The sequence below is a fragment of the Scatophagus argus genome, chromosome 5 (assembly GCF_020382885.2).
Source record: "Scatophagus argus isolate fScaArg1 chromosome 5, fScaArg1.pri, whole genome shotgun sequence".
In the NCBI taxonomy this organism is placed as follows: Eukaryota; Metazoa; Chordata; class Actinopteri; family Scatophagidae; genus Scatophagus; species Scatophagus argus.
Window position 1 is genome coordinate 15,961,243 of NC_058497.1, and position 14,487 is coordinate 15,975,729.

Here is a 14,487-nt window from a genome sequence, read left to right on the forward strand (position 1 = left end):
CATTTAACTGAGAGGTCAACAAGTTAGGTTTTTTTCTGCAAATGATTCTGCTCGAGAATTCAGATTTCTTTTTGTTGGCTCCTTCACTCACTGTTTCAACAGTTGATGGCGTGACTGGCTCCTTGAGCAGTTTACTGTTCCTGTGCTTCATCCAGAAACAGCATTAAATGTGTGCCTATTACTCAGCCTGTGACTCAAAGATATTTGTGTGTGGTCCTCAGACTATTTTAAGCATTACGTAATTTTGATATTTTTGGGTATCCTGAAAATGAAATCTTTCTCTTTCTAAAGTGGGCATGTCACAAAATATTTGATGACCCCTGCTTGAAATTAAAGCGATCATGGAATGGAAACCATAAATACAGAAACAGCAAACAAATAAAACATTATATTTATAAATTAGTCCAGACATTATTTTTAACAAAATATCCACTAGAAACAGGGAAAGACAGAACGATTTAATGATTTTCTCATTTTAATGCATCAATTTTGATTTTTTTTTTCCAACAGTGTTTTAACTTAACTTTAAATACCATAAAATTTTATATTTATTCTGGTGGCCTAAAGGAAATGTGGATCTTAATGCATAGTGTGCAGCTGGTCACACTTCATAAGCCCTTTACCAGGCCATGAAGGGTCAAACCATTTTGTCATTCTGTTTTCTGTCATCCTGTGCTGTCACATAGATGTTAAAAAGAAAACAGACTGCATACATTTTGGCAATATCACCAGTTTCACATCAGGAAATTGTAAAAAATTGTGGAGCCTATCCCAGGTGACAACTGGCGAGATGCGGGGTACCCACCGGACTGGCCACCAGTCAGTCACAGGGCTACCCGTCAATTAAACCAAGACAATTTACTTGGTAACTGTGACTCTTACAACAACTAATGATTATTTCAAATATAGATTATTCTGCTGGTTATTTTTTTGTATCAGTCAATTCATTGTCTGATTTGTAAAAATTCAGAAACTATTAAGAAATGTGTCATAATTACCCAGAGCCACAGAGTGACACCTTTACCTTGTTCAATCAGTAGTACAAACCTCAAAATTATTAAAAATGATGTATAATGATTAAAATAATATTAAAAATGCAACAAATTTTCGTAAAGAAAATTTCAATTTATAACAAAATATAGAAATATTGTATAAGCACTTCATATGATTTATATCCAAAATCGTTCTTCGTAGAATAATTGAAGCTGTCAGATGAATGTAATATTGTAAAAAGTAAAAAGAGACGTTAAAAAAGCACATGTTGGGTTGCCTTAAATTCGTATTCAAGTACGGTGGCCTACCTGCGTGTATTTCAATTACGCATCTCGAATTGCAATGTGGTGTCTTTACCGTCCAGTCCACAAGGTGGCGGTACTACATCTGTTGTCAGCTATTGATTCCGGCGAAGAAGAAAATGACTCCACAAAGTTGTACGCACTGCGGCTGCTCCTGCTGCTGCTGATGGTAACGGAAGCTGTTAGTAAGTATCTAAGTTATGGCGTGCAGAGAAACTTTAGTACATATTTGAGTACCGCACGGAGTAAGAAAGCGCGCTTTGGCGGTCTTATCGTGTTACAATTGTCAAATTATCTGACCAACTTAAACTTAACAGGCTTAAACCATAGGTTGACAGCGACTCTCCGTGATAAAAATGTGTCTTTGCTTTGTAGCACATTATTAGGCTACCTGATGCTCTGTGGGTAAATATCAATTTGATTTAATTGTCAAATACATAACTTGTCAGCTGATTCCACCCATTGCAACAGCAGGTTAAACTATAACCGAAGAAACTGTAGTTAATAGCCGACATGAAGCTTGCATTATAAAACGCAAACATAAATACACAAATGTGTTAAAGCTATTGGTGTTTTCTGGTGAGATTCATGTTTTATATATATTTTTCAGAATAATCATTCCATCACTTATAGCGAGCAATAAGATGTCCAATAATATAATGGTACAAAATACAAAATAAAGTAAGTCCTTACATGGGAAGAGCTGCAATGTCTTTTGTGACCTTAAAGATTGATTGATGAAAATTGTTCACTGGACTAATCGATGAAATGTTTGCTTCAAGGTGCTGTATGCTCCTCCCAACATGATATCAGGTGTGCAGGCAAAAAAGAAACCACAACGCTGAGAGAAAGTGATGCCTACACACTGAATCGATGCTCCCCAAAATACAATTTATTAAGTACAATTAAGACCGACAAGGTCCATATACGGACTTCAGCTGGACTGATATTTACAGCACCAAACCCATACACAGCTTCATATCAGTCAGTGAGGTTTGAATGACGCACAGTGATGCAGATAATAAATATTATTATATCAGATTCCAAGAGAGGTTGCATTTGGCTACATCATAGTAATGTTGAAACATCGTAATTGTACTTCATAGCTCTTTTTGAGAGCTTTTGTTCAGTTTGCAAGCACCTCTCACCCTGAAAACACATTTTTCTCTTCAAATTATACCCAGTGTTAATGATTTTTGCACTTCTTTAACAGGTACTGGCAGAAACACTCATCATGGCAACACCGGTGTCTGTGCTCCGCCTGCCGAAAGGACCCGACCCAAACAGCCGGGGATTTGACCCCAAATCACCCCGCTTCATCGCTCTCTGCCGTACGTCCATTCCCACTTCTGCTGCATCGGAGGCGGACGCCGAGCAGCTGCAGAGAGAGCAGCGCGCCCGGTCTGTGCTGAGAGAGAGTTTCCTCCGCTGTCTCCTCTCCATGACCAACAAGAAGGTTCACTTTCACATGCATGAGAACGTGAAGGTGGAGGCAACCTTTGGGGCGTCGGACATCGACGTGCTGAATTTTCAGGTGTCGGACCTGCACACTCCCATCGGGGTTCAAAAAGAAGCGCTGATCAGGTGTCAGGATGTGATTTCATTCAGTTTTGATTTATGAACATCTCAGGCTTCTGCTTACTTGAGATAAGAAGCACTTTAGAGTCTCGATTGGTCAGCTCCAGTTTCACACTTTGTCAGAAATTTGTAAAACCAGTTATATTACATCTAAACAGTGTGGGTAAAGTTGTCCAGTTCAGTCTTGTTTGTATAGTTTGGCCAATCATCCCGTCCTGTCTGACTCTCACAAGCAGTTTCCCTTGTTCACCACCAGAGGGAGCTGTGTCTCCATGTTGCAAGACATACAAAAACCTGATGTCAGAGCTGCGGTTTGCGGGGATTGGATGACACGAGACTTTTGACCAAAATATTGAAAGTGTGATGATATGATACTGATGACTACTAGTGTCTTTACCCACAAGAATTAGACTCATTCACTGTTTGGTTTGTCAACCGTCTGATCCGTTCGGAGAGGTTTAATGGCAATGCAGTCTTTTCAAAATTGTCAGGACGTGTCCCGTTTGTCCTCCACACCATGAGACTTTCTGTAGATTGTCATCTTTTGTGAGATGCAGAAAGAGGTTATTGCTGCTCTGGTGCTCAAGTTGACAAGTTATGCCTTTTGTTACAGAATTCTTCAGGTGAAGCAAGTGAAACGTTGAACTTTAAATGTTCATTTTTGGGTTGAACATTTTTGTGTTTGGATGTCCATTTTGTGTTTTGCTTGGGGAAAAATCATCAAGACTTAACTAACATAATAGAGGGGTTTCTGTTTTTTGTAAATTGGAGCACTTTAAAAGATTCAAAAATTTACACTGCTGAAGGGGGAAAAAAGTGATGCGTGTAGCCTAGACTCCACCACATCCATCAAAACTATATTTAGTAATCGTTTTTAAAAGTACGTAAAGGGGAGAGTATGAGATTGGAATTTGTTCCTCTTTGATATAGTGGTCCTTCGTTCTGATGGGTTGGTCTAGTTCATCTCTTTGTCGACAGTATGACCTGTTGTAGAGACTGTTTTTCTACGAGCAGAGTTGCAACACTTAGTCAATGAGCTGATCAATTAATCGTTTGAATTGCCCTTCAAGCGCAAATGCAAAACATTTGGTGGTTTCCTGGGTTACACATTTGAGAATAATGCTCCCCTTTGTTGTCTCACATTTTGAACTGAATTTCTTTGAGTTTTGGACAAAAATAAAGCTGCTATGTCAAGGCAACGCTTTGGTCTTGGAAGATTATTCAGTAATGCAAATAATGTTTACATGTAGCCTAATTTACAATACATGTCTTCAAAAAATGTCTGTGAAGCTCTTGCTGTACAATTACAATTAGTCCCCCTGTTTAGGATATGCAGGCACTAATGAAAGATGGAATAATTGGTTTATAACACATTGCAATGTAGTTATAAGCAGGGTCTATTAATGTAGTTGTCAACAGCCATAAGTCCCCTTGTGGGCACCTGTACGTGGAGGCTGTTATGATGTAAAATTGATAGGAGTTGACAAATCTTATCATATCTTCTTACAATGGAATTACAGTATGCTGAACCATTTATCTAATATTTGCATAGTGTTTTAAGTGCTAAAATAAAGAGCGACTTAAAGTGTAAACCACCAAAGCTGTACTTCGTGAATGATATACACGGAAAGTGTTACGTCAGGCACTTGGAGTGTGGTGGCTGTCATGGTGGGCGGCAGGCTGTTGCAGTAATGTGGAAACTGACCTTCATCAGAGGGAGTTGTGGTCATGCACCTGTGTCAGCATGCAGCCGCCCTGCTGAAGGGCCCTTGAGGAAAACCTTCCTGCTTCGGCTTTGTCATCCTGTAGTTGACTCTGACCTCTGACCTGCCGGCAAGCGGAGGAGAACAACACGTTCCCTGATGGGATCAATAAACTAAGTTAGTGTTCTGCCTCTTCACTGAATCCTAAATCTCTGCATATCGTGTTGCATCAGTGTCGTGGCCGAGTGTTTTCAGCCAGCACAGCAACACATGGAGGCTTATTTAGTCTTAACTCTGTACTGTGTGTTTCCAGTCTCAGGCATTCAGCTTGATTTATTTCTTACCTTTCAACCTAGTATGAGCACAAGAAGGAGTAGTGATCCTAGTCATTATTGTTTGGGATCATTGTGGTCTCTCCTCCTCCATTAAGTGAGGTTGTCTTCAGATGCTTCGTTCTCAGATGGTTTCTACAGGCCCCCACCAGCCCGACAGGAGCCACACAACACACACACTGATGTTTGTAACTTTTCATCTTGTCACCTTTCTCTTTCTGGTTATTTCGTGTCTCATCTCCATTTTTTTTCCTCTTTGTGAGCAGCACAGTTTGAGGTCTTTGTGCATCATTTTATAGTTGTTTTGTTACTCATTGTGGTCTTGTTGTATCTTTAGCTGCATGTCTGTGTGGTAATCATATCTTAAAATAATTGTGCAACTCATTTTTTGTCTCTTTGTGTTTTTTTATTTTTCTTTTTTGCACGTGTCTGTTTTGTGTATGCAGTCATTTTGCATCATTGCGGTTGTCTCATGTCTCTTGATAGTGTTAAGTTGCTTCAAACACAAGTTCTGGCCTCAGAAATCACCAAAAAACACTTGAATGAAAATGAATTAATTTAGCTTTTTTCAGTCAGAGGTCCAAAACATTTATAGTGTAGGATATTAACCTGATTCAAAGTAATAGGCCCTCAGATAAATTGAGGTCTTAAATGGCTCAGGTGCACTTCAGATCATTTTTTCCTGAATGGTTCAGTACTCCAAAGCTGAACCCACATCTGACGGCAGCACAGATACGTATTAGTTATTTAAAATCGTAATCAGAAGAGCAGGTTGCATCATTATTTAGCACCAGCCTCGGGAGGGGGGGGGGGCATCAATACTGTTTAATCTACCTAAAAGGTGTATTTTGCGAGTTCTCAATAAGTCATTTTATTTGAGTGCCATTAGGCGGTCGTGCTGTGCCTGTGTCTGGTTTTGTACCTGAATTATCTGACCACTCAGTGGAGACAGTCATCAATGAGGCAGTGAGTCATCCTCCCCCCTCTCCCCTCTCTCTCTCTCTCTCTCTCTCTCTCTCTCTCTCTCTCTCTCTCTCACCCTTCCTAATCCGAAATATGACTTAAACCTCGCATGACGTCATCGAGCCTCTGTGATTCAATCAGGAGACTCTCAAGGACAGCCAATGTTAATTTCATACACACAGACGTGCTGCTGTATGACCAGCGGCCCTCCACTCCCTCAGTTCTCACTGTCGTGTCTGTCACATCAGCTGGAACGCAAAACGTTTTCTTCACTGCATCCCTGAGGCAAATATTGTAGTTTTAACTCCTCAACATTTATCTGATGGCTGTTAATTTAATTTTTAATTCTATTTATCAACAATCAAGAATCAATCAAGAATTATTAATTACTTTATATGTTTTACTCTCTCGGGTCACTGCACCTTACATTCTTCTGGCACCTTACAGTCTACTTCTACATTTTTTGTTGTATATACACTTTTTATATTGCCTTGTATATATATTTCATATTGCCACTTTTATCAGAATCAGAATCAGAATTGTCTTTATTGCCATTGTAAGTGCACTGCACTGCAATTTCCCAACCTGGGATCAATAAATAAATAAAATCTATCTATCTATCTATTAATCCCAAACTGGGAAATTACTTCTCTGAATTTAACCCATCACTGATTGAAACACACACACACACACATGCAACATGCAGTGAAACACACAGGAGCAGTGGGCTGCCATGTCAGGCGCCCGGGGAGCAAATTGGGGGTTGTGTGCCTTGCTCAAGGGCACATCAGCCGGGCAATGGAGGGCGGGAGCATTATTATTAATCACCCCACCCCACCCAAATTTTTCCTGCTGGTCCAGGGGGAATCAAACCGGCGACCCTCCGGTCATAAGCAGCTTCTCCAACCTCTAGGCCACGGCTGCCCCAATATAAAATATGACAAATTTAACTGATCCAGTCTCAGGCGTTCAGCCTGATCCAGCAAAAACATTAAAATGATTGATGATTTCACCACCATTAACTAATTTGTTATGAGCTGTGCTGGTTAGTTTACAACAAAATAACTTCTCCAGTCAAACAATACCTGCCCCGATCCCCTTTTTGTACCTGGATATAGAAAAAAAAAAAGTTGAATATTTGTGTGGTTTTTCCTCACAGCCAATCACTGCATGCGTTCTTTGATGTAACATGTCGTGTGATTGGCCAACGGCCGCAGCCGCGAGAACTCATGCGGTCTGTGGTGTGGTGTGGCGCGAATGAGAAAACGTATTATTAGTCAGCTCAGTCGGCTACGTGGGTATTCTGTGCTGTTTAGATCAATTGCGTGATTAAGATATGAACGGTTTACTGAGTGTATGTAATGTATGAGTTTAAAAGTGAGAATGAAAAAGCGATCTCTGCTGAAGAAGTGGAGTTGGACATGCACGCTCTCTCGTTTGCAGCAGTGCACAGGGACACACTGTCTCAATGTTATCTGCTCTTACTGTTTGTCTTTCCTGACCGTCTGCTTCTCCCTGATTTCAGTGGAAAAACATTCCTGCCTCTTAGTATGCATGTGTATGTGTGTGTATGTGTGTGTGTCAGTTATGATGGTAGGAGGAATCTGCCCCGTGTAACACCGCTGGCCAACAGGAAGCACATTCCGCTCTTTCCTGTTTGTGGCCCTCTCTCACTTCCTGGTAAGTGTCTGATAAAACCACGAAACCACTTAATCACCCTTTTGCCCAAAACTGCTGCCAGCGGACTAAAATAATTGGGCAGTGACCTCATGATCGTGTATTTTTAGGAGAGGAGAGGAGATGATGATGTTGATGATGACTCACGTGATCGAACATTCATTTCCACGAGAGAAGTCGGGTATTGTTGTATCAAATCAGTATCTGGTAACACAAAGGATGACACTCACTTAATCATAGAGACATCAAGAGCACAAGAAGACTGCATGGCCGAGTCCATAAATATGAGTCAAGCGGTGAGGTGGTGGATCTGCACAGCCAGCTGACGATAAAGCTGCTCTGATGACTCATTATCAAAATCTGATTGTTCACTTTTTACTTTAATCTCTATAACTGAACCTTTAAACAACATTTTTGTGAATGTTTTTTGCTCATACCAAGCTTTATTCTTTATGTCATTTACTTCTTTTTTTCTTCAATCCCTAAAGCTTCTGTGGCTTTAGGGATTGCAGTGTTGGCCAACTGGTCCCCCACCCAGTCCACCCGGCCTGAAATGCCTGCACAAAGACTGATGGATCTTCATGTAATTCCGTGCAGACATTCATGGTCCACAGAGGATGAAACCCAGTGACTTTTGCATTCGGCTCAAAGTTCTGCCTCGCTGGCTGCCTCACAGAGCAGCTACTCTGTGTGAAATCACACGCTTGTCACCATGTGGTGTATTACATTTACTTTCTGCCATTTTATTTAAGTGTCTAAGTGCACTTTATGGCACCCTTGAAAATTCCCACCATGGAACAAAACACTTCAGGAATCCCACAGTTCAAATGAGTCACATTTCAGTGAGGTGATATCAAGAGGCTCCTCACTGCGGTATCCTGTAAAGTCCCAAGTGTGTGTTATGTAAGGAATTTGTGCTTCAATAAAGAGGCGTTTTTAAGACGCTGTCCCTATTACTATTACTATTATTATTATTATTATCAGCAGTGTGATGTGAAAACAATAATCACAGCCGTCAGTCACAACGATGAGAACAAACTCATTGATGCATGCAGTAAAATCACTGGTGAATACATTTGTTCAAGTACGACTGCATGGTGATATTTACTGTTAAGTGCTCAGAGAAACAGCCAGACAGGCAGACAACAGAGGAATGGCTGAGTCACAGTCAGTCCCCAGGTTTGTTTGAGTTGCCACCAGGCCGGGTGGGGGGGTGTTGGAGGAGCTCCAGTGATTGTGAAGGCCGTGCACTGTGAGAGAGCCTCACTTCCCCGACTCAAGTGGTCGGGGAGATAAAGAGGCTGGTGGGGGGGGAGCATGCCAGCTGGACCCGAATGCTGGACCAGCAGGGGTCTGAGCCCCGAACCAAAAACATGTCATGCCTGATGTGGCGAAATATTCCATTTTATTTGTGTTTGGGGTCAATGTAATGTGAATGCTTGAGCATTTTCAGCCAGTTTGTTTGCACATGAAGCTACCAAAAAAAAAATGACATTGGTTTATTTCTTTAGACAGCTTAGGGGAATCAGACAGAGTATCGGTTTCTCTTTTCCTTGTCAAATACTGTTTTTGTCAGTCACAACATTATGATCTGCAGCGAGTGAGTGCATGTCTAATGTCTAATAAGAAGAGACACTGGGGTTGTGTAGGTGATAGAGCTGTGTCCACAGCTTTGTAAGGGAAAAGGGACACATATGCACAGCTCCAGTCTAGACAGGAAGACATATGAGGAGGTGGGAGGAAAAGGAAGTGCTCATTAGAGTAAGATTAAAGTTATCTTCATTTATCTATAAGTCTGAAGACTCCAGCGTGGTTCCCTCCCTTTCCCACAGGAGTAAACACAGGAAGATGCTTCTAATTAGTGTCTGTGATGCTGGAGAACCACTGATGTCAGTGACGATATCATTAATCCTGACCAATCAGAGGTGACAGTGCTGACATTATGCTCAATGGTTTGTAAATCTAACCATGTGAAAGTGCAGAATTTTTTTTTTTATCTTAAATACTGCGTTTTTTTACCCACAGAAAAACATCAAACGAGTGAGAAATGTGGTTTGTTAGCGGTGCAGCTCTGGAGATGGCGTGTTGGCCAGTCCAATACTCGCTCAGACTGAAATGTTTCAACGACTGCTTCATGGATTGCCAATGAATTGCTGTACAAACATTTTTGGCAAACGAGAGGACATGTAGTGACTGATTTGATGACTCCCCTGACTTTTCCCCCAGCGTTACCGCGAGGTTTATATTTATGTCTGACTATCATACTGGCCTATCAGATGGACTGTCATTATATTTAGTTCAGACATTCGTGTTCCCTACAGGATGAACAGCAATCCCTCTTGTGATCCCTTAACATTTCATCCAGCTCCAACATCATGTCAGATTGTAATGTGTACTACTCTGGTTTATGAGCAAATATTTGCAAGTACATGTAGCCTTGGCTGTTCTTTGTGGTTAGTGCTAATTAGCAAATGCTAACACGGTAAATTAAGATGGTAAACATCTGTTAAACATCAACATATTAGCATTTTGAACATGTTGGCCTCCTTACATTAGTATTCAACTCATAGTAGCCTGTTGTACCAGTTTTTTATATACATTATTATGTTGTCTATACTTTATAATGTGTACTGAGCATTATCAATGTTATTACTGATGTCTCTCACTGTTTTGTATTTCACGTGTTTGTATAGCCTATACACATATTCTTTATTTACTGATCCTGCTTTAATTTGTTGTCTTATGTCAGTTCTGTTACTGTACAAAATCAATTATTTTATCTTCACTTATTATTCATTTTTCATCCTATTGATATTTGCCAGTGCAGTACAGTCATTTTCCCACAAAATTCCACCTTATTTTGTCTTAAGTGCAGCAGGCCAAGTGAGTTAGGCTCATTATAACCCAGCTCATATTTTGAATAGCCAGGCATCAGCTTCAACATCTAATCTCTTACTGCCTCTCCTCTTAAAGAATCTTGAATCACAGGTTGTACAGAAACCGGTCAGCCAGTGCATGCCATGCAAGCAGTTTCCATTTCAGTGCAACAATCCTTTAATTAGACAAAAATAGGAAGTAGTCATGCGGTATTTGAGAAGTGGTTTCCCGTTGGAGCCGACAGTAGGCACAGACCCAATACTGAGTCCTCCTGTGTGTGCCCACTCTCAAAATGGATCATATTATTATTATTATTATCAACATCTTATGTGGGAAAACATATGGTAGCACTTCAGTGAGCTGAGATTCCTGCAGAAATGTTTTGGTAACTTTAAATGACTACGTTGCTTTTAAAGATATGTGCTTATGGAGTTTGTGAGGGAGGTTGGATGATGGTGTTTTGTGGAGGGGAAGCTGCTCTGGCAGAGAAGGTGGTTTGTCTGCTATACAGCTATTTAATCAGGAGGAAGATCACATACTTGTGAAAGTTTATCTTCCTGTGGCCATTAGTCTGTGAGACAGAACAACTCTGACAAACTTGAGGTGCTTCCCACAGTGATGAAGGGATGTTGCTGAACACCAGCATTGGAATGTAATGAAGTACTGTGCTTAACTACAGTTTTGTGGTACTTGAATTTTACTTGAGTGTACGAATGAGTAATATTCTAATTACGTCTTTATATAATCAGACATGGGACACTAGTACTTTCTGATACTCCATGTACTTTTACTTTAGAAATGGAATTTTACCCATGACCTTTTATTTTACAGTACCACATTAGTACTACTTACTCACTAATTTAGCATTTTTATATTGTGGTATTGCTACTTTTACTTTAGTTAAGGAACCGAATAGTTTTTCCACCGCTGCTGAACACCCACCGCTCCTCCTGTCTCGGCCTTTACCCCTCATTTTCTCTGCCCTTTTTCCATCTGCTTCTACTCCTTCTCCATCTCCTCAGATCACCTGTTTCCCTCTATGGTTTAAATGCAACTCAGCCCACTCACCCGCAATAGTTTAAAACACTTAAATTGAGTCATTTCGCCAGTCTTCATCAAAACAACATTTCTACAGTGGACTCGGCGGCTGGAGTAATTGCTTATAATTTCATTTAGACACGCACTCACGTCCAGCCCAGCCCCTCGCTCCTCCAGACACCAATCGCAATCTCTGCCTTTCTTGTTTCCTCCCTTCCTTTCCTGCTCCCTTATTTTTTTATTCTCCCCCGCCCCAAGAGACATGATTTACTTGTGTCAGTGACAAGGACATCTGCCTATTAGCAAGTGCCACTGACGTAGGCATCGCCATCCCTTCCTCCTTATTATCCTCCTTCCTCATCCGCCTTCTTCTCCCGCTCCTCCCTCCTCCTCCTCCTCCTCCTCCTCCTCCTTCTCTTGCCTTACTCAAATTGGGGTCACCAACCTTCATCGTGCAGGCTGGTGAATCATCGATGGGACTGGGAGGAGGGACGCTGCCCGCCCAGGATACTTCCGTCCTCCTTCCCAAATTACCAGGGTAACCCGACATTGTCTGCTCTCTACTGTCACATCACTCTGTCGCACAAAGAGAGGAATAAAGAAATAGAGTGAGAGGAGGAATATGAATGAGGGGCCTGGTGTTTAAAGGGAGCGGGGACTTGTGAAAGATACATTATAATCCTCACATAGTAATATCAAAGCTCACCACCTTTTTCTTGCTCCATCAAACGGCCATTGTAGAGTTATAAAATAGCCACACCATTAGTACTCAGCATTCACTGCATGAACAGAGAGGACAGAAAGTAGGCAGGAAACGCAGCTTATATACTGAGCACCATTACCTCATTTTCTGTTGGTTGGGTTGCGATACACTGTCATGTTTATAACATACAGCAACGCGTGGTCCAGGATCAAAGAGAAACATAAAGTTTAAAGGGTTGCTTCACCTGAATTTCAAAACAGAACAATTCCTCAGTCACCTCCAGTGGCAGCACAGGATCCCCGTAGGAATTATGAACATAAAGGACGATTCTGGACCTCACAAGTTTACGTCCAGTGCTAAGTACCATGGAGGTGTTATTCATAAAGAAGTTTGCAAATCCTCTGTCATAACCATTCACTTTACCTAACTGTAATCGCACCATAGCATAGTGGCTGTAAACAGGCACACTATATAGACAAAAGTATTGGGATAGGGTTGTGCAGCTTTCCAAGCAACAGTTTGGTGAAGGCCCTTTTCTATTCCAGCTTGACTGTGCCCCAGTGCACAAAGCAAAGTCCATAAAGACATGGTTGGATGAGTTTGATGTGGAAGAACTTGACTGGCCCACACAGAGTCCTGACCTCAACCCCATCCAACACCTTTGGGATGAACTGGAACAGAGATTGCGAGCCAGACGTTTGCTGTCCAACATCAGTGTCTGACCTCCCAAATGCTCTACTGCATGAATAGACAAAAATTCCCAGAGAAACTCTCCAAAATCTTGTGGAAATCCTTTCCAGAAGAGTGGAAGCTGTTATGGCTGCAAAGCTGTCTGTGTATTCAGGATGTAATGTCATTAAAGTGCCTGTTGTGTAATGGTCAGGTGTCCCAATACTTTTGTCTATATAGTGCATTTCAGAAGCCAAGAGAAAATATTATCACTGACATATAAAAATGATATTCAACAAAATTGTCTTAGGCTATACGGTGGTCCATACTGTGTACTTGTTCCATAAAGATAAATATTGTATGACTAATCAGGGGTTTTGCTGAAATGTTCATTCATTTTCCTTTCTGGCTATAGTGTTGCTGGTGATATCAAGCTATCCTTAGTGGTTTGGTACTATATTTCAGGACATATCCAACTCTGACATTTCTGCAAACCGTTCTAATGCAGCAAAGATGAATTTAATTTTCTTTGTCTGTGTTTGTCTGTAGGGCGGCACGGTGGTGCAGTGGTTAGCACTCTCGCCTCATAGCAAGAGGGTTCCAGGTTCGAATCCCGGTCTGGGCCCTTCTATGTGGAGTTTGCATGTTCTCCCTGTGCCTGCGTGGGTTTTCTCCGGGTACTCCGGCTTCCTCCCACAATACCAAAAACATGCACATTAGGTTAATTGGCTACTCTAAATTGCCCCTAGGTGTGAGTGTGAGAGTGTGTGGTTGTCTGTCTTTGTGTGTTGGCCCTGCGATTGACTGGCGACCAGTCCAGGGTGTACCCCGCCTCTCGCCCGTAGTCAGCTGGGATAGGCTCCAGCCCCCCCGCGACCCTGACGGATAAGCGGTATAGAAAATGGATGGATGGATGTGTTTGTCTGTATTTTCTTACTGTATTTAATCCACAAAACAAGCTATGAACAGTTTAAACTGTGGCTTTTTCTTCAGTTGGTGGGCAAATAAAACTAAATCTGAATGGATAAATAAAATTTGAAATGCATGTATAAAAAATTTGTTTTGTCTTTTTTACAAAATGAAGCTTTAATTCAACTGTTATGCCCCATTCTACAAGTTAGACATGTACTGTATATCAGGACTGGTTTGTTTCTACATATAAATGACAACAAAATCTTAAGCAGCCTCTCAAAACAAAATCTAAACTTTATGTTTATGTTCCTCCGCTGAACTAAACTGAGAACCAGGCTCTTGTTTTTATTTGGCCCAAAGCTCAGTGTTTATAGCTGGGCATAATGTAGAGACCGGCAGGACTGAGTGTGTATATGTGTATATGTTATGTGTGTGTGTGTGTTTTCACAGAGACAAAAGGTCAGCTTTGGCTTGGTCCAGCAGCACGTCGGCTGGGCCCGCAGCTTATTTGCTGATGCTATCTCTGAGTAGGAATCTGAGTAAACAGTGAGGCTTGATAACGAGGAGATCTTCGCTCTTCTTTCTGTTCTCCACCACAAACTTCTGATGCTCCCAAAACCCAAATCCTTCAAGAGACCAAACTCTCATCATCCCTCCACCTCATGCAAAATCTTTATTTAAAATCTCTTTCGATCCAAAGAGACTTCCCTGTTTCTCTCTCTCTCACACAGTGCCAGAGA

The 14,487-nt window shown here is 41.3% G+C and overlaps 1 protein-coding gene across 4 annotated transcripts; it reads left to right on the top strand.

Annotated features, from left to right (window-relative positions):
- The first annotated feature begins 1,326 nt into the window (after positions 1–1,326).
- On the top strand, positions 1,327–4,072 carry gemin7 (gem (nuclear organelle) associated protein 7). Of its 4 annotated transcripts, none has more exons than XM_046389487.1 (2): positions 1,327–1,480; positions 2,509–4,072. In XM_046389487.1, exon 2 carries the CDS (start codon positions 2,530–2,532, stop codon positions 2,914–2,916), a length of 387 nt encoding a protein of 128 aa, XP_046245443.1. In that variant the 5' UTR covers positions 1,327–1,480; positions 2,509–2,529; the 3' UTR covers positions 2,917–4,072. The 4 variants fall into 4 exon arrangements, with proteins under 4 accessions (XP_046245443.1, XP_046245444.1, XP_046245445.1 ...); XM_046389488.1 differs by lacking the exon at positions 1,327–1,480 and adding an exon at positions 1,489–1,700; XM_046389489.1 differs by lacking the exon at positions 1,327–1,480 and adding an exon at positions 1,974–2,108.
- The last annotated feature ends 10,415 nt before the right edge of the window (positions 4,073–14,487 follow it).

Excerpts from the sequence above, each read along its gene's own strand:
- gemin7 (XM_046389487.1), top strand. The coding sequence starts at position 2,530 with ATGGCAACACCGGTGTCTGTGCTCCGCCTGCCGAAAGGACCCGACCCA.